This window comes from Lithobates pipiens, unplaced genomic scaffold (genome assembly GCF_037356315.1).
Source record: "Lithobates pipiens isolate NorthernLeopardFrog02 unplaced genomic scaffold, aLitPip1_a1.2 Scaffold_22, whole genome shotgun sequence".
In the NCBI taxonomy this organism is placed as follows: Eukaryota; Metazoa; Chordata; class Amphibia; order Anura; family Ranidae; genus Lithobates; species Lithobates pipiens.
The window spans coordinates 119750970-119771897 of record NW_027507784.1 but is presented as its reverse complement, the minus strand read 5'-3'; the positions used below and the strand labels follow the sequence as shown (position 1 = coordinate 119771897).

General features: G+C 45.7%; 1 protein-coding gene across 4 annotated transcripts in view; it reads right to left on the bottom strand.

Moving 5' to 3' along the window:
* The window catches only part of COL18A1 (collagen type XVIII alpha 1 chain), a 299672-nt gene that overhangs the window by 136444 nt on the left and 142300 nt on the right, over positions 1–20928 (bottom strand). Inside the window, exon 1 of one of the 4 annotated variants that reach the window (XM_077448143.1) lies at positions 12664–13703. The exons of 1 other annotated variant lie outside the window; for it this stretch is intronic. In XM_077448143.1, coding sequence (XP_077304269.1) covers positions 12664–13609 — 946 coding nt within the window. In that variant the 5' untranslated portion in view covers positions 13610–13703. Of the gene's footprint in view, positions 1–11709; positions 12605–12663; positions 13704–20928 lie in introns of those variants that run through there. 2 more of the 4 variants (XM_077448144.1, XM_077448145.1) reach the window with 2 other exon arrangements.

Below are 20928 nucleotides of genomic sequence, written 5' to 3'. Positions count from 1 at the left end.
GATTTCCTCTGTGACCACCAGGACAGGAGGTGAGAGGGAATCTCCCCAATAGGTACAAAGCCACCAACAAATAATGAGATACTCCCTACTCTGTCTAAGGCAGACCATAGATGTTGCAAATTTCTTTCCTGCAACCATGAGTTGCAGGAAAGACATTTGCACGATATTTGCACGATTCCCCCATCAACACCATGTGTTGACAGTGGAATCCCTCTGCTGAGCAATTGTCTTCTCCTGGCGGGGGGGGGGGGGGGGGGGGGCGATCTGCAGAGAGAAGACAGTGATTATCGCTAGTGCCTATAGCAGCTGCCTACGATAATCGCAAGCAGAACCGGCAGGCTGGTTGTACCCAAGTTGATTGATCGATCAACTTGGTACATTCAGCCTGCCCATTAATGGTTCCAATCTCAGCCGGTTCCTGCTGATCCATGAGTAAGCACTGATCACAGTGCGAAAAGTGTCAGCTTTGTACCCTGTTACCTTTTTGCTGTGGATTATTTGATTTGATTTGATGTGACCTACGTTATTTTTTCAATAAAAGACGGGATTTCAAGTCTTTCTCCAGTGTGCGCCTATCCAGAGTTTTGTTCTGTCTACCTTCCTGCTGACCCAGTCGAGATTCCAACCGTGTATGGCCGGTATCCTATCACATTGTGTCCCCCATCGGATAGTGTCTGCTGTGTACTGCGCATGCGCAGTACACAGCACACAGAGATTCCGAAAATAGCCAAAGATGAACGGCGCCTGCGCTGTGAGTCCAGGTTCTAGCCCCACCATCCAAGTGGACATAGAGTTAGAATAAAAAAAATGTGCCCGAAGCGTGACTATTTTACTTTTTTTTGTTTTTTGTTTTATTACAGAGATACAGTGCTACACAGAATATGAGCTGAGGCGACACCATAGCACACATTTTACTGCTGGGCATATACAACGAGTAGGAGAGGGAGCACTTTATTTATTTTTATTTTATTCAGTTTATTTTAAGCTAGTATGCTCTTTTACATTTTCTACACTGAAGGCCTCTTCTGTTCTATGATCATACAGTACATGGCGGCCATTTGTCACCAATTTCCAAAGATGCCCCCAATCCTGGAGAATTTATCCATACAACTGATTTTTTTTTTAATTGGGAGAGCTTTAAAGCTGAAGTTTAGGGTTTTTTTTTTTTTTGGCTATAGCTTTAGTCACATAACTTACCTCCAACAAAATGTATTCCACGTCCCGCTGATCGCTCCTTGGCGTAGGACTCTAATCACCAGTGATGACAGGTCCTCTTCACATCACTGAACTTCTGCCACTGTATGAGTTCATTTCAAAACATTGAGGAAGTCCCGACAGCCACCCACCTTTTTCTGTTCTCTCCTTGATTTATTAAGGACTTGCATTGGTTTCACAGAATTGCAACACATAGGGGTTGATTTACTAAAAATGGAAAGTATACAATCTGGAGCAGCACTGCATAGAAACCAATCAGCTTCCAGGATTTTCTGTCAAAGCTTAATTGAACAAGTTCAAGTTAGAAGCTGATTGGCTACCATGCAGAGCAGCACCAGATTTTGCACTCTCCAGTTTTAGTAAACCAACCCTTTCTGTGAATGGCGTGGGTGAATGAGGAGGTGCGTGAATGATAGGATCCTATCCCCTATTAACAGAACATGTTACAATAATATTTACCAACGATCCAACAATTATTTATTTTTCCAATATATAATTTTTGACCGCATATTTTGCCATGTTTGTCATGTGTTTCTTTTTTATGTGCAAAAATGTTTTTGCCACATTTGGGGGTGTGATTATTGTTGAATGGCAATGCAAATACGACAGCCATTTTTTTTTTTTTGCATGTTTACAAATCGCTAAAGTGTGAATGTAGCCGTAGGGAGGGTTATGACCCCTGGATATTTATTTTTTGCCATCTGTATCTCATTGGGGAGATATCTCTTCACTTCCTGTCCCACAGCCAAAACAGGAAGTGAGAGGAAATCCCTGGTTGTCATCAGAACTAGTGTCCCCATTGGAATATTTCTCCTTTATTCTTCTTCTGATGACAACCCAAAATTTGTGATTTTTTTAAGTTCCAATCTCAGTGAACTGGAAATAGGACAAATAGAGAGGCTGAATCTCCTCAATGGGGTCACAGACAGTGATAAAAACCAGACAGGTGTTCTAATCCCTCTCCACTCCATCCAAATCTTATTTACACTTTAAAGAACAACTCCAGTTTAGTTATTTGCTTAGAACAATTGTGATATGCGCAGTCCAGTGAAATATCAGCATAGGTGTGAGCAGTCTATTGTATTAGGCTGTGGACCCCAAAGCTCAAGCACACATGCATTATATCATCATATAAAGAAATGTGTCTACATGTATAAGACCCTGGCATATTGATCTCCCTCCCCAGAGAAAGAGAAATGGCAGAGCAAATAAGAGGGAGATCTTTCCTATCTCCCTGCCTGTACATAGAGTGATAATGCTAATGGGCACAAGGTGATTAGGGTGTGCCCAGGCACACCTGGCACACCCTGTGCCCACACCTATCAGGTACACCACTTCAGCAGCACACTGTCCCTGGAAGTTGATTTAAAACAGTGATTGTGAATTTATGAGCTAAAGATGGCCTCAAATGTGGCCCCAGGCCTCACCAAAGGGCCACACAGCATGTTCAATTATTGCAATGCTTGACAGGACTGTCATAAACTGCAGACCTAATAGGGGAAATGAGGGTCAGAGAAGTGTGGACATGCTATGTTTTTGGATGGGATAGGCTGCAGATGATGATATGAAACTGGGAACATGTTACATGAGGCTAGTAGAGATCAATGCTATTACCTTAAAGAGGAAGTAAACCCTAATGGGTTTACTTCCTCTTTGACTCCCTGCAATGGTAAAGCATAATGGGCTACTATGCATCGTATAGTAGCCCATTATGTGTCGCTTACCTGACACAGGAGCCAGCGATGTCACCGCTGTCCCCTGTAGTCCAGAGCGTCCATCTTCTTCCGGGTGCATGCGCATGGGAGCCGCCACTAATGGCATATCGCCGTTAGCAGCAAAGTGCGCCTGCGTGCCGCTGTCTTTTACTAAATATCTCCTAAACCGTGTAGGTTTAGGAGATATTTCTTGGACCTACAGGTAAGCCTTAATCTAGGCTTACCTGTAGGTCAAAGTGGTTTGTAAGGGTTTACAACCACTTTAATCTATGTTCCTGCTACAAACTGCTAAGGTCTTGGGGCTGCGCATCATATACCAAAGGGCCATGCAGGTTGGGCATCAAGGATTTAAGATGCAGTAACTATAGATGTCACTGTCCCCACGTGATGGTTTATTTCAAGTTGTCGGCTTCACAGAGAGAGTAGATGGAGAAACTCACTGACTAGAAGTGACTCCTCGGCTATTACCAGCAATCTAACCTTTATATACTATGTTTTAGGGCTTTGAGGTTTCCGTGCATATGGCGTATTTTTATATTTAGAGGTGTTATATTATCATTACATGACAGTTTTGGATGTGCATGAGAATAAATGACAAGGGTCTGAGCTCAGCAGGGAAACGAATGTTGTAAATAGTTCAGCCATAATAACAGAACGGCGCTCAGCATTGTATTTTACAATGTGTGTAATGTGGCGACGTGCTTTTATGTGGAGGAACAGGAATGAAGTACAGTTCCCGCCCAAAAACCAGCGTCCCACATTACAAAGTCACCATCTGAAGCCTGATTCTTCCCATTGCTACAGTACAGTAAAAACCAGATGCCTATGCACTGAGAGGGAATCTCTTAGGTTGCTTTCACACTGAGGCGGTTTTCAGGCGTTTTAGCGCTAGGGGCTGTGCGATTGCGAGAGGTTCTGAAAAGTCCTGCAAGCTGCATCTTTGGGGTGGTTTGGGAGCCTTCTATACATCTCTCCCAAAACGCCCTGCCCGTTGAAATTAATTCCTGCAAAGCACTTGGGCAGCGCCGCAACACAATTGCTTTTAGCCCTTTCTTCGGCCGCTAGCAGGGGTTAAAAGGGCCCCACTAGCGCCCGAAAAGTGATTCACGGTAAAGGCCGCTAAAACTGTAGCACTGTTTTACAGCTAACGCGGAGTGGCTACAGTGTGAAAGTAGCCTTATGCCGCGTACACACGACCGGACTTTCTGGCAGACTAGGCCCGACGGTCTTCCAGGAGTTCCGACTGACTTTCTGAGCGAACAGACTTGGCCACACACGAACGGACTAAGTCCGTTTGTAACTTTGTTCCTTTTGAACGTGATGACGTAAATGGGACTAAACAAGGAAGTTCAATAGCCAGTAGCCAATAGCTTCCCTTGCATTGTATTTGGTCCGTCGGACCAGCACACAGACAAACGTTTTTCCTGAATTTAGTCCGTCGGAATTGAGTCCGTCGGATAGATTTGAAACATGTTCTATTTCTAGGTCCGTCTGATTTTTTATTTTTTTTAAACGATTGGACTAGTCCACACATGATCGGATTGTACAACGGACTAATTCCTTTGGACCTAGTCTGCCGGAAAGTCCGGTCGTGTGTACATAACATTAGACCCCTTTTACACTAAAGGGAAAACATACCCCAAAGATGCTGCTCGCAGGACTTTTTGCACCGCCCCGCCAGCGCACCACTCCAGTGTGAAAGCATCCAGTGAAATGAATGGGAAGCAGTTTTCAGGCGCCATTTTTAGCGCAAAAGTGCCTGAAAACTGCTTCCCATTCATTTCATTGGATATTTTCACACTGGGGTGGTGCGTTGGCGGAGCGGTGCAAAAAGTCCTGCCAGCAGCATCTTTGGGGCATGTTTGGAGTGCTTTAAAAAGTGCCTCAAGACTCCCCTGTCCGATGAAATGAATGGGAAGCGCTTCAAAAGCGCCACAATAGTGCCGCAAAATGGCTTTTTTTTAAGGCCATGTTATTACGCGACCTATAAAAAGCGTTCAAAAGTGCCACAAAAAAGGCGCTAAAATGCCACACAAAAACAACGCAAAAACCTGGCGTTTTATGGGCAGTTTTTGAGCGCCTCAGTGTGAAAGGGGTCTTACTTAGAAAAGCTCCTGTGCGATTAGGCTCTGATATACGCTAACATTTCCAGAATGTTACTTCACAGCCAAAAGCAATGAAAGCATGGCAGACTAATAAAAGGGACGTATTTGTGATTAGGAATAATATGGTGATTAAAGTGAAATTCTAATCAAAACTTTGTTTACTGGTTTACACCAAAAAGAGAAGGGTGAGAACCTCTATCAGTTTATATTGCTACCTGTGAGAAGACTCCCCTACCTCATTTTTTTGGGGACTGGTGGATCAGCAGAGCATGAAGGAGAAATCTCAAAATCTCTCAAATGGGGAAACACCAATAAACTCTTTTTTATGGATGGCTGAGAACCTCTGACAGGTTTTTACTGTTGTCTCATTGTCAGTGGGCTTTTGTTTGCTTCAAGCAGGTTTTGCATTCCCATACAAGTCTATGGGAATGTAATTCTGCTTGAAGCAGGGCAAATGCACCTGTCAATGAATTTTAAATGATTTCAGAATCATCTTAAAGTGATTGTAAAGGATCGTTTTTTTTTTTAAATAACAAACATGTCATACTTACCTCCACTGTGAAGCTCGTTTTGCACAGCATGGCCCTGAACATCGTCTTCTGGGGTCCCCAAGCAGCTATCTCGGCTCGTCCCCACATCAGATAACCCCCTACGAGAAGCGCTCTCATGAGGGGGTTACCTTGTGGGCACGCTCCTGAGTCCAACATTTGCGTCCACAAACACGAATGCCGGACTCGGCCCCACCCCCCCACGTCATTGTATTTGATTGACAGCAGCCGGAGCCAATGGCTACGCTGCTATCAATCTATCCAATCAAGAGCCGGGACCTCGTGGAGAGAGGGACAGTGCGTCCCCGCCGAGGAGATGAAGGGGCTCGGGTAAGTAAAACTGGGGGGTGGGGGGGCGGTGATTGCCAGGTGTTTTTTCACCTTAATGCATAGGATGTGTTTTTTCACCTTAATGCATAGGATGCATTAAGGTGAAAAAACACAAGGGTTTACAACCCCTTTAAAGTGGTTGTAACTCTCAGACATGAAATATGAACAAGGCACCTCCCTCTATAGTGTCTACTTGTCTTGATCCAGAGCACTAATTCTCATTTCTGTCCAGTGCTTCATTCCTCTGCTATCAGCAAGAGTCACTCCTGACAAGTTTTCCTGACACCACGAGAAAAATGGTGACAGAGGAGGGATCTCCAGCAGAGTGATGGCCTCAGCTCTGTTCCTGTGTGTTGTGTGGAGGGGGGTGTGTCCCTTCCCTCCAATCAGCTCTCATAACTCTCCTCACTGAGTTCTGCAGGGTGTAATGTCAGCTCCCCGCACCCTTTTTTATGAACAGTCAAGCAAGCTTTATAAATTCTTAATTTTGAACGTATGTAGAAAAGAGAAGACTGCAGATAAACAGGTACAACTTATGTAGGAGGATTTGTTTAATCTCTGTGTATCACCAGAGGCCAGTCACTTTACTATGTATATGTAAGGGTTTACATCCACTTTAAACTCATGTCATTGACACAAGCCCAAAAGCCTGTCAATACAGGCCTTTATGGAGATTTCCCCCGACTTCCTGCTACAGTAATAGGTGACCTCTGGGAGAGGAAGTGAGGAAAATCTTCCCAATGGGGTCATATACAGCTGTACATTTTTTAGCAGAGTGTTAACCCTTCCCCATTCAATCCAAAAGACAAAAAAAGGTTTTCACTGGTGTTCTACTTAGGGTTGCCACCTTTTCTTCAAACTAAACCCGAACAGCGCACTGCAAATTTTTACTTCTCCTTAGAGACCCCCCCATTAGAACAGAGTGGCCTTATATCAGCACCCTATTATATTAAATACCCCCATTATATGAGAGTCCCTTTATATCAGTGCCCCCTAAAGACTTCTATCAGTTCAGGAATCCCCCTTTCACATTAACGTCCCCTTTAGATCAGGAGTCCCCCTTCATCAGGTTTCGGGAGTCTGGAGTCCCCCTTTACACCAGGAGTCACCCTTTACATTAGAAGGACTGTACTGAGCATCAATGATCCCCCTATGAGATCAGAGTCCCCCCCTTCACATCAGAGTCCTCCCTCACAACAGCAGGGGCCCGTTATATCAGTAACTCCTCATATCATTAGGAGTCCTCCTTAAATCAAGAGACCCTCTTTCAAATCTCAATTTACATTAGTAGTCTTCTTTACATCAGTACCCCGGTGTGACAGTAAGGGACAGAGTGATAGGAGAGTAGCAGAGTGTGACAGGGGGGCACATAGTGACAGGAGGGGGGCACAGTGTGACAGGAGTGGGATGCAGAGTGTGACAGGAGGTGGGTGCAGAGTGTGACAGGAGGGTGATGCAGAGTGTGACAGGAGGTGGATGCAGAGTGTGACAGGAGGTGGATGCAGCGTGTGACAGGAGGGGGATGCAGAGTGTGACAGGAGGTGGATGCAGAGTGTGACAGGAGGTGGATGCAGCGTGTGACAGGAGGGGGATGCAGAGTGTGACAGGAGGGGGAGCCGAGTGTGACAGGAGGGGGGGTGCAGAGTGTGACAGGAGGGGGTGCAGAGTGTGACAGGAGGGGGTGCAGAGTGTGACAGGAGGGGAGCAGAGTGTGACAGGAGGGGTGCAGAGTGTGACAGGAGGGGGGGCAGAGTGTGACAGGAGGGGGGGGCAGAGTGTGACAGAAGGGGGTGCAGAGTGTGACAGAAGGGGGCAGAGTGTGACAGGAGGGGGTGCAGAGTGACAGGAGGGGGTGTGGAGTGACAGGAGGGGATGCGGTGTGACAGGAGGGGGTGCGGTGTGACTGGAGGGGGTGCGGTGTGACTGGAGGGGGTGCGGTGTAACAGGAGGGGGTGCAGAGTGACAGGAGGGGGTGCAGAGTGACAGGAGGGGGTGCGGTGTGACTGGAGGGGGTGCGGTGTGACAGGAGGGGGTGCAGAGTGACAGGAGGGGGTGCAGAGTGACAGGAGGGGGTGCAGTGTGACAGGAGGGGGTGCAGTGTGACAGGAGGGGGTGCAGAGTGATAGGAGGGGGTGCAGAGTGATAGGAGGGGGTGCGGGGTGACAGGAGGGGGTGACAGGAGGGGGTGCGGGGTGACAGGAGGGAACAGGAGGGGGTGCAGAGTGACAGGAGGGGGTGCAGTGTGACAGGAGGGGGTGCAGAGTAATAGGAGGGGGTGCAGAGTAATAGGAGGGGGTGACAGGAGGGGGTGCGGGGTGACAGGAGGGAACAGGAGGGGGTGCAGAGTGACAGGAGGGGGTGCAGTGTGACAGGAGGGGGTGACAGGAGGGGGTGCAGTGTGACAGGAGGGGGTGCAGAGTAATAGGAGGGGGTGCGGGTGACAGGAGGGGGTGACAGGAGGGGGTGCGGGGTGACAGGAGGGAACAGGAGGGGGTGCAGAGTGACAGGAGGGGGTGCAGAGTGACAGGAGGGGGTGCAGTGTGACAGGAGGGGGTGACAGGAGGGGGTGCAGTGTGACAGGAGGGGGTGCGGGCTGACAGGAGGGAACAGGAGGGGATGCAGAGTGACAGGAGGGGGTGCAGAGTGACAGGAGGGGGTGCAGTGTGACAGGAGGGGGTGCAGAGTGATAGGAGGGGGTGCGGGGTGACAGGAGGGGGTGACAGGAGGGGGTGCGGGGTGACAGGAGGGCGTGCGGTGTCACAGGAGGGGGTGCGCAGAGTAACAGAGGAGGGGGGCAGAGTGACTGTAGGACACACACTATACATTGGGCACTGTGCAGAAGAGTCAGCAACCTGCTGTTGCAGTGTATATAGTTCCTGCAATGGGTGGGTGGGAGGAGCCTAAGAGCAGCAGGGGACTCTTACCTTACAAGCTGGACAGGAGCAGCATGGCTGAAGACAAGACGTGGGAGGCGGAGTTAGGAGGCGGGGCTGCTTTGCACAGAGGCACAGTCAAGCAGACAGGAGCAGCATGGCTGAAGACAAGACGTGGGAGGCGGAGTTAGGAGGCGGGGCTGCTTTGCACAGAGGCACAGTCAAGCAGACAGGAGCAGCATGGCTGAAGACAAGAAGCGGGGCCGAATTCGGGGGCGGAGCTGCTCTGCACGGAACGATCATGCTGCCAAGTAAGTATCGCACAGAGCTAAGCACTTACTGTACACACACAGTAAAGAAAATCCTCACCCATACAAAGCCCTCAATTCTCACCCACCCATCATCATCATCCAGCAGCCTGTCCCACCTTCTTCTGAATGACACTTTTCCCACTTCCCCTCTCAACTGATAGCAGTGTGTCCGGGTGTCAGGCACACTGAAAACCGGACATGTGTGCCAAAATCCGGACTGTCTGGGTGAAAACCGGACAGGTGGCAACCCTAGTTCTACTGTAAAAACCAGTGACATTCCTTAAAGTGTATGTAAAAGCAAAACTTTTTAAGCTTTAGGTTAACAGGGGCTAAATACATACGTAAATGTTTCAAAAATATGCTCCAGTGCAGTGCACAGATGTGAGCAGGTTCTATCTCTTGCCTTTGATGACCCGTGTGTTAAAATGCTACAATGCATGTGTTAAAACCTGAATGTCTGAACAGGTCCCCAAGACAGTTGTGCCTAAAACAAGTGTCCCCAGTATAAGATTGCCCTTCATTATGTTCTGGGGACAACACTTATATTTCACTTTACTTTCTATCTAGATGACCATGGTGACCAGTACGAACAAAAGGGTGCATATACCCAATAGGGATACAGATAACAATAAAAACTTGCCAGAGGGTCTAACCTTTTCCCACTAGATCCAATACGAAATAAAATTTAGCTTAGAGATACACTTTGAGCCCACCATTCAGGGGGGAAATGAGAGCACAAGAGAGTGAGCAAAAGAGAGAGAGAGACAGGGAGAACATAAGAAAATAAGGGATTGATTTACTAAAACTGGAGAGTGCAAAATCTGGTGCAGTTCTGCACATAAACCAATCAGCTTCCAGGTTTTTTTTTTTTGTCAAAGCTTAATTGAAAAAAAATAAACTTAGAAGCTGATTGGCTACCATGTGCAGCTGCACCAAGTTTTGCACTCTCAAGTTTTAGTAAATCAACCCCTAATGCTGGCCATACACTATACGAAAAATCGTTCAAACCCATTTTCGAAAAACGAACATTCGGCTGTGAAAGCAAACGATAGGACCATCGATGTAATGACCGATAAATCGTTCAATGGACATAAATCTAATGAGCGGGGCCCTCTGACTCCTCTTTTACCAAATTGTAATGTAATTGTAATGGCTGCCTCTATGTATAATAATAATAAAAATAATAAATTTATCAATTTTTTTTTCAATTTTTTCACATATATAGAGTGCAAACGGCTTGGACAGGAAACACATTAACCTTTCAATTTATCGTTCGTTCAGTAGAAAACTTGTCCAAACTTGTCCTTCGTTTTTTTGACCCAAAAACGTCACAACCAATTACTGATTTTTGCCCATTAACTGTCCGAAAAACGAACAGCCTGCCTAAATGACCGAATTTTGGACAATTTTTCGTACAGTGTATGGCCAGCATAAGTCTTCGATCACACCTTCTACGGGCGATGATGCATGTGCTTTTTTTTGTGTGTTTCTGCATGTTACCACACATCACAATTACGGCAGCCCGGTCATTTTGATGGGCTGCCCTACATGCAAGAAACACACAAAAGAAGTGCCTGACCCATTTTAAAAATCTCCCGCACCAGAACGCAAGGACTGCGCAATCAGTAAGCTACATGGGGGTGCCATTACGAATTAACAACACTGGCACGAGTTTGTAAAAGAGCATCACGTTTTGTGTGTTGTGGGAAAGCACGTGATTTTGCATTCACTTCCGCAACGCACAGGTGTAAGTGAAGCGCAACTCTAATAGCTGTGAAGACAGATGTTTTCCAACACACACCTGACTTCCTGTCTAACATCCGAGCTGTTTTTTTTTTCTAGTAACCTCTTTATGCCTAATGTGGCTGTCAATGTAATGCCGTGTACACACGACCGGACTTTCCGGCAGACTAGGTCCAACAGTCTTTCGGCAGAGTTCCGACGTACTTTACGAATGAACGGACTTGGCCACACACGAACGGACTAAGTCCCTTCGAAAGTCCATTCGTTTTGAACGTGATGACATAAGACCGGACTAGAAAAAGAAGTGCAATAGCCAGTAGCCAATAGCTTCCATCGTGTCGTATTTGGTCCGTCTGACCAGCATACAGACGAACGGTTTTCCCGACAGGAATTGAGCCCATCGGACAGATTTAAAACATGTTCTATTTCTTGGTCTGTTGGATTTTTTTTTAACAAAAAACGATCGGATAAGCCCACCCACGATCGGATTGTCCGACGGACTGATTCCGTCAGACCTAGTCTTCCGGAAAGGCCGGTCGTGTGTACACGGCATAATACGACGTTCAAGTTTTTCTCAGATATGGACATTCCCGAAACATAGGTGTTGATTTATTATAACTGGAGAGTGCAAAATCTGGTGCAGCTGTGCACGGTAGCCAATCAGCTTCCAGGTATTTTTTGACAAAGCTTAATTGAACAAGCTGAAGTTAGAAGCTGATTGGTTACCATGCACAGCTGACCACATTTTGCACTCTCCAGTTTTAGTAAATCCCCCCCCCCCCCATACTGTTACTGGTAGCTTTTTACGTAACAATTACCTTTTAAAAAACTGTGTTCTACTGACATTTAACAGTTGACACTTCACTTACCTTCCCACTCTGAAGATTTGGAAACCTCGAGGGTCTCCGAACCTGTGAAAAAATGAACATACACACAAGAAGCCCCCGAATCGTCCTCAGGGAGAGCATCACATGACACGGGGAGACCTGCTCCCTCCACAAGGTCCCAGCAGGCATCCTGTAGGGCCTTACAGTACCCCCGGCATGGCACCGGTGGAGGCACCGAGGAGGAAGTATTACACCTTGGCACCAGTAACAAACAAAAAAACCACTCCAGGTAGGGGTGACAATGAGATTTAAGAAGCCCCTCCCAATCATGCAAAGCAGCCTCAACTTCCAGCACACTGGTATGATTCACATAATTGGGCAGCATAAAAGTTTCAATCCCCAATTTGTGGCAGAAAGGCAGATTGGTGGGGACAGGCAAGCAATGAGCGACTGATGGAGTCAATTTAGGTAAATCTAAAGCAGTCTCTGTGCGATTATTTCTAGAAGCTGTAGAGGTAGAAGCTTTAGCGCTGGTTAGTAAATCAGGATCTGATTGATTGGCATTATGATGTCCCTTTGAATGGATTACATGTGTATTAGGAGCGGGAGCAATGACAGCAGTGGCAGCTATCCCAGAATGTTTAGGGAGCCCAATTTTCTCATCATTAGGTTCTGACTCAGCTACAGGGTTACTCACATCTTTCTTATGTAATAGTGAATCTGAGGAATTTAACACATAATGGGATAGGCCACTGGCAAGAGAACCTGTCATTTTCATTGAAACGGCACTGCGCATGCTGCCTGTGTGACCCGTGTGCGTGTTCAGTGAGTCCAGTAGGGTTGGGGGGGAGGATGGTCTTTTTAATTCCAGATTGCTGGTCTTGGGTAAAGACTCTGAATTCTGGACTCCCTCCTTGAGGTTTCCTGAAAAGGACTGGTTGGGCAATGGTGTAGGCTCAGCCTCCACTGCAGGGAAGACTGGATAAGAAGCAATACCTGGTTGAGCGGACGTAACGTTTCTTGAAGGCACCTGCGTGACGTTTAAGGTCTGGTTATTGGAAAGGGCAAATTGACTACGTGCGTGTGTTTCTGTGGTGTTTCTGCTGTTGGCCTGCCCCTTGCCATACTGACTTAAGTTGCCATTTTGATTTGTAGGAAGCGTTATGTTGATTAACTCCCCTAACCCTTCTTCAGCAGGTGGCTTGTCAGTAGAAGTCAGCAAGTCCTTCTCTTTCTCTTCCCAAACATTCACGAATTTTCTAATATTTTCAGCCACATTTAAGATCTCGGCACCCACGCCAGCAATATTTTCATCTTCGGTCTTGTGAGTGGTTGAGGCTTCAGGCGGAGAGGTGGGTACATTCTTTGATGTAGGTGTTGCAGACTGAACATCGGAACCACTGCTTAGCTCCTCTTCCAGAACTTGAAAAATACTAAATATCTGATTTTCTGGAGGCTTTTTAACAGTCTCGGGGGATTCTGGAATTCGCAGCTGACGGTTCAAAGAGGCTTCTGTAGTCCCAGTGCCAACGGGCTGTTTCTGTTTGGTTAATGTGTTTGGATTTGTCGTTGCAGCTGCAGGGATGGAAGTCTGGTTGGATGGAGAAGACACACCTGCAGATAAAGATGCTGTAGCTGCAGGCTGTGAAGATGGAGAAGTTGCAGGTGTGAGGTCCTTTTCATCCCGCCCTGTAGAAAAAGTCTTGTCTACAACTGTCACTGCTGCAGGAAGGCTGCTTTCTTCGGGAGATGATGTAGCAGAGGAATTAGGTGCTGCAGTAGTAGCCAAAATTGCAGGCTCTGTGGTTATCTTCACCGCGGGGGTAGCAAGAATCGTTGGCTTTGCACCCCAGCCGAGCCAGTTAAGGAACTGTGCGTGAGACAGTGCAGGTAAGGTCACCAGGAGGACAGCCAGCACTGGCCAAAGCCGTGTCAGAGCCATGGCAGAAAGGTTCTGAACTCTTACACAAACTTTGCCTGTTCACATTGATTTGTCCTCTACAGCTAGAAAACTACACATTTACCCTTCACACGAGAGCTGAACTAGTAGAGGTGTGGCTATACAAATACCAAAACCATGCCTCCTTATCACAAGCCGGCCCCACAGCGTGTGGAAAAGCTGAAACAACTGCAAAATGCTACACAACTGACTTCACTCTTGACAGACTAAAAAAAAAAAAAAGTTTCAAAGGATGACAAAAGGCACATTGTTGAGAAAATAAGTGCACAGCTGTAAGGAGTGTCCGTACACAGAATTCATCGTGCAGTTTTCCAATCCTTCAGCAACTTGCTGCTGGACAGATGCTGAGAAACTGGCATCTCCTACATGCTCTACCTGGTGTGCTGAGACTTTTAGTTCCACAGCAGCTTCAAAGCTGCAAGTTAGACCTCTCAACGTTTAGGAAACCATTAGATCTTGTTTGATACTTTGGGGTTGATTTACTAAAGGCAAAAAGACTGTGAACTTTGCAAAGTACAGTTGCATTATGTAAGAACATTTGTTCCAGAGCTTAATAAATGATCAGAAGCTCTGCTGACTTCCATCATCCAATCACGTGCAAGCAGGGCCGGGACAAAGGGGTGTGCAGGAGGGGAAGCTGCCCTGGGCACTGTGGTATCATGGGCGGTGGGAGGGGCACCACAAGGAAATAGGGGGGAGGAATTTGTGTTGGAAAGGGGGATTTGGGGGCAGAAGGGAGTAGGTATTGGTCTAGGAGGGGAAATTTGGGGGGTATGCTAAAATTTAGGGTCGAGAAGGAATGAGGGGAAGTAGATTTGTGCTAGGAAGGATGATTGGGGCGCTTTGTGCTTGAAGGGGGGATTTGCAGTGGGGTTATTGGGAGGGGTAATCTTAGGGGTAGAAAATTTGTGCATGGAGGATTGATTTTTTTGGGGGAGGGGGCAGTTGAATTGGGGGGATTTGGAGGGTGGGGGGATAAGATTTGTGCTGGGAGAGGGGATTGCAGCAGGGGAACAGATTTGCACTGGGAGGAGGGGGAATTTATGCTTAGGGGGTGAAAAAGATTAGTGCCCAGTTTTTTTTGGGGTGGGGGGGATATTTGATGACGCATAATGCTCATACACCTTGGGGGCGGGGGGTGCAGTTTGGCGTGTTTGCCCTGGGCTCTGGATGACCTTGTCCTGGCACTGAATAACAGTGGGGGAGATCTACTAATGCCGGCCATACACGGATCGAATTTCGAAAGCACCATTAGTGGGCTGCAGCAACGGCGAATTTTCGTGCGGCAATCAAATTTGAGGAATCGGACATGTTGGAATTTTTTTGAAAGACGAACGATTTTCTAATCAATGATGGGAGAGTCGTGCGAGAAATGTAATAATAAAAAAAAATGCGCATGTGCAGAAAATTTACGGAGAGAAACGAAGATTCCCGGCCACAAAAATTATTTTCTGTAGCAATATGACGTGAAATTGAAGGCTTGGTCGACCGAATTTCGAAAATCAATGGTGGCATCACCGGATCACAAAAAAAAAAAACTTTCTGATTTTGAAAAGAAAATTTGTTCGAAATTCGACCATGTATGGCGTGCTTAAAACTGGTGCACACAAAATCTGGTGTAGCTGTGCACAGTAACCAATCAGCTTCTAATTTGGGCTTGTTCAATTAAACTTTAACAATTAGCCCTGGTTAAGGCAGGCCATACATGGGTCGAATTTCGAAATAATTTTCTTATCTAAGAATTTTTGTTCGTATTTCGTACCATTAGTGGGATGCAGCAACAGCCGATTTTCGTGCGTCCATCGAATTTGAGTAATCGGACATGGTGGAATTTTTTTTAAAAAAGCAACGATTTTCTAATCAATGATGGGAGACTCGTGCGAGAAATGTAATCGAAAAAGAAATGCGCATGTGCAAGAAAAGAAAATTCCCGAAAAGAAAAGAAAATTCCCAGCCACGAAAAATCTTTTCTGTAGCAACATGAGATGAAACTGAAGGCTTGGTTGGTTGAAGGCTTGGTTGGTTGAATTTTGAAATTAATGGTGGCACCATCAGATCACAAAACGCACAAATTCTGATTTTCAACAGAAAAGTCTTTTGAAATTCGACCATGTATAGCCAGCCTAAAACTGACAGGGAGGATAAAATTGTGTGAGTTCAGCTGCACGCGCACAATTTCATTCCCGCATGGCAGTCCCGACTTCGGGGGGCGATTTCACAGACATCTATGTGGGTTGCTGCACAGATGCCAATGGAAATCGCACCCCGAAATCGCCAAAAGTAGTACAAAAACTACTTTTGGGAATCAGCGCAGTCCGCACCGATTCAGACGGTGCCATTGACGGCAATTGCCACCGATTTCACATGTCAAATCGCATGCAAAATCGCATCAATATGAACCAGGGCTAAAACCTAGAAGCTGATTGATTACTATGCACAGCTGCACCAGATTCTGTGGGCACCAGGTTTATGGCCCATACACAGGATCAGAAAATGGTATGGAAATGACCACTTTCCGAGCGATCGTACGATAATCTGATTGTTAGTACACAGCTTTCGAGAGCCGATCACGACAGTTCCTCCGATATGATCAAATAGGACATGCAAGAAAAGTTCCTCGTACAATACCAGATCATTCAATTTTAGTTTAATCAGTACAATTGCCGTTCGAAAACACAATACAAATACATTACAACACATCACATTACTTCCGAATTTTTATTCTGTCGTACGAGAATTTTGGTAACTTTAGTAAACTCTTCATTTTCGATATGAGATTAGCACGCAAAAAAAACAAAAAAAACAACGGATGATCATTCACCCGATAATCTAATCGTGTGTACCAGGCATAAGTAAATTCCCCACAGTGTGTGTGACCCATGACATACAACATACCTCCCAACATTTTGAGATGGGAATGAGGGACACCTACTAGCAAACGTATGTAGGAAGAGTACCCAATTATATGCAAGGAAAGTAAAAAAAAAAAACAAAGAACAGCATTTTGCTTTCACTTGATTGGATGATGGAAGTCAGAGTTTCTGCTCATTTACTAAGCTATGGAGCAATTGCACTTTGCAAAATGCACAGTCTTTTCCCCCTTAGTAAATCAACCCCACAGTATGCTCCCAATTCACACTGGAATGTAGCGTAGGTAGGTGATTTAGACTTTTTCTGTTTTTGAGCCTTTTTGTGCATTATGTGCCATACGGGAACTTCTTTGCGGCAGGATCGCCTATTTTTGGATCAAAGATATTTATTATGGTAGAGTATGAAAGACATACATAACACATGCATAACACAAGTCACTGGGGCCAGAAGTGCTCCATTCTGCTTCAAAAGTTGCTCATGTACCTTTTCCAGGTTCAAGAGTTGAGCTACAGGTGTTTGGATGCTCAAATGCGAACAGGAACAATTGAAAAGCATAGGGTTTTGCTTGTTGTATATTTTGCATGCGAACGGGGGGCTAAAGCCAAACATACATTTTTTTTAATGTATTTATTATAAGTACTAATATAGTGCCATCAATTTACACATCGCTTTGCATATAGTATACATTCACATCAGTCCCTGCCCTCAGGGAGCAATGTAAGGTCTCTAATGCCCTGTACACATGGACGGAAAAAGTCTGATGGGATTATGTTGTGTGGGCTCTATTGGACTTTTTTCATCGAAATTTCCGACAGAAAAAGTTTGAGAACTGGATCTAAAATTTTTCCCCAACAAAATCCGATCGGACTTTTTCCAATCGTGTGTAGAGAATTCCAACGCACAAAGTGCCACGCATGCTCAGAAGAAATTTGGAGACGAACGCTATTGGCTACTGGCCCCTACGTAGTCCCGTTGTACGTTTTGTACGTCACCTCGTTCTGAACGATCAGATTTTCTGACAACTTTGTTCGACCGTGTGTATGCAAGACTAGTTTTGGCCAAAATCCATCTGAAAAAAATCAGATGGATTTTGTGGTCGGAATGTCCGACCGTGTGTATGGGGCATTACTCACATTCATACAGACACGTACTAGGGACAATTTACACAGGAGCCAATTAACCCGGAGGAAACCCACGGAAGGTACAGGGAGAACATACAAAATTGGAATTGATGACCCTAGTGCAGCTAGGTGGAAGTGCTAACCACTTTGCCAAAATGGATCGAAATTCAGATAGTTCAGGAGGGACCGGCTGAATTTCTATTCATGTATACGTAGGGAGGTTGTACAGGAAAAATCAAATATGAGATCAAATAACTGACTAGGAGCTCTGCTTTTACCTTATAATAAGCACTGGAAAAATAGAATCTGGGATCTGATTGGTTGCAATAGCAAACACACAAGCTTTTATAGAATCTTTATACCGTGCCAGACATGGATGTCAAATTCTGGGCTACTGAATATAAGTGTATTGGAGTTTGGGAATCACAGCAGTTAGAATTGGTGTTAAATTAAAAATAGATTAGATCTGAAGTAAAAGTTAACAGGCGGAGAGAAGGAGGCAATGTCTGGGTCAAAGGTCTCTTCTGCTCCACTGACCACAGAGTCTTATGCTGAGCCCCCATCTAACACAGGAGGGGAAGGATGGGGGTGATGACTCTTAACCCATGACCTTCCAGATACTTCTTACTGGAAACAACTTAGAAAACTGATATTGCAGAAAGAGACGAAACGTAATTATTGGAGAAAGAATGTGACATATGCACTGTTACACTTTTATTCTGACTACAGACTTATCAATTTGCTAGTCAATGTGAGCCTTTGAGCACATTAAGGTCCACTATAGTGAAAGATAAGATATTCTAGTATCGGTTAGTATAGTAGTCAGCATGTGAATATAATAGTACTCAGTATAGGAATTCCTTTTTTGTACTTTTGTGCTTACAGTGGTCAGTTTTATACAATTTGGTTTAAATGTGTTAGCTATAGCAGGCCTTTTTAACCAGGGTGCCCAGGTTAGGGGCACCTTGGCAAAATGCCTAAAAATTGCCCAAAAAGTGTATACCAGCCTAGCCTGCCTTTTAGTTACACAAAGTCACAGATTTTCATTGCGCACCATTACAACCTTCAAGCTGCTAGCATACTAACAACCACAGACATCGATAAGGAGGGTGTCAGGCAGTGGTGGTGCATCCATAAGGACGCACGGGCACTGCCCCCTCTCCCCAGCCACCCCTCTATCACCAATAGATATATTCATGCATTGCCAGTGCTGCCACCCCCTATTCAGGCGCCTGGCCCTTTTTCGGCAGGGTATTTTTTTTGAAGCTCCTGATTAGAGCCATATGCTCTAATAGGCGTCAAAAAAGGTAAACAGCGAGCACCATGCTTGGCGCTCACAGTTCACTCAGCTGTGTTAGGAAAGCAAATTAATATTCGCATTCCTAACACTGAACTGCCTCTCCGCCTCTCCGCTCGGGTCTGTTACCCGTCACCTGATTGGCTGACACTACAGGCTCTGTGACTAGACGCCCAATCATAGGAGAGGACGGGAGGAGAGGACATCGAGGACATGGAGGAATCCACTTGCCACTGGCTGCCATCACCCGCTGCCCCACTGAGACAGGGTAAGTCCTGGGCAGACAGGGGGCAGGGGGCACAGTGGCAGCATTTGATGGCACAGTGGGAGCATTTGATGGGCACAGTGGGAGCATTTTATGGGCACATTGGGAGCATTTGATGGCACAGTGGGAGAGTTTGATGGCACAGTGGGAGAATTTGATGGCACAGTGGCTGCGTTTGATGGGCACAGTGGCTGCGTTTGATGGGCACAGTGGCTGCGTTTGATGGGCACAGTGGTGGCATTTGATGGGCACAGTGGCGACGTTTGATGGGCACAGTGGCTACATTTAATGGCACAGTGGCTGCGTTTAATGGCACACTGGCTGCGTTTGATGGGCACAGTGGCAGGAATTGATGGGCACAGTGGATGCGTTTGATGGTACAGTAAGGCTGCAATTGATGGGGGTTTTTTTCAGTTTGTGCCCCCCCAAAAAAATTTGAGCACCAGCCGCCACTGGTGTCAGGAAGCTTTGTTATACCCTCTTCTCCTCTATCAGCATTGGGGTAATGTTAGCTGAGCAAGGGAGAAAAACTGAGGGAGGAGAGAAACATTGGAATAGTATTCAGTACCAGTGTGCAAAGGTGTATTTAATTTGAAAGAATAAATTGCCTCTAACGTTGGGTGTCCTACGTCTGTGGATGTTGCTGTGATATGTAAAACTTTTCCTTTTTTTACATTTTAGAATGGGGTGCCTCATGGTTTTGCAAAATTTTCAAGGGTGCCTTGATTGAAAAAAGGTTGAGAAACACTGAGCTAGCATGACCACAACTTTACTGCAGAATGAAAGACGTCACCCTGTTAAAAAGGAGGTGTAAAAAAGTGTAAAACTAAGGGCTCTACTGGAAGGTTCAACAGGTGCTGTGTAGATATAGAATGGAATACAAAGGTTTGTGGGAGCTGCAGAAGCTTGACAACCAAGTGCTTTGTCAGCCTTCGGTTGGCAAAGAAAAAAATGGCACCAATTTGACTGGGTTGTGCAGGGTTTGACTAGGGACCAAAGGCAAGAAATTCCAAGCATCAGAAGCACTGCTTATCAAATATATAGAATTTTCTAACATTTTGGGAAATATCCAACTGGCAGTCAATTATTCACTTCTGCCCACCGAAATTACACATTTTACTGCATATGTGCCATGCTGGAGACCATTGTGATGAGTGCCCTAACAATGATGAGCCGAGAGGAACCCACCCATCTATAGCCACCTTGTAGCTTCTCAGACTTCAGAGGCTGCTTATTCTTCCACTCATATCAATCAGATCGCATAGCCCACATTGATTGTTTGCAAATTGAAGGGCTTATCAACACGTTTATAGCCAAAAGTGGCCATAGACTGGCCATACACTACACAATCTGATTTTACAATCTCTTTTAAAGCCACTGAAAGCTATGAGTGTAGGGGATTTCCTGCTTGGATACAAACTGAATGGGCCGTTTAGGTGTGCCCTGTTATTACATAGCTTTTGCTAGCCATACATGCTTCAGTATTTTTTCTTGTTTTGTTCGGCTAGTGGTCTAAACAAAAAAAAACGGAATTCCACCATCCACACATTTGATGTGAAGCCTTTATGCTCAGTGTCCGTTTTGCATCCAGGTACTGCTGTAGTGCAGAATTCCACCTTGCCGTCTTTGGCTGGAAATCTGGTGATCTGAGAACCCCTGCGTATGATGCAGCCTAGATATTCTCAAATACACCCACTGCAGCATCCTTGCTGTCTCTCTTCCATAAAAAATACCTGAGGTTAAAATT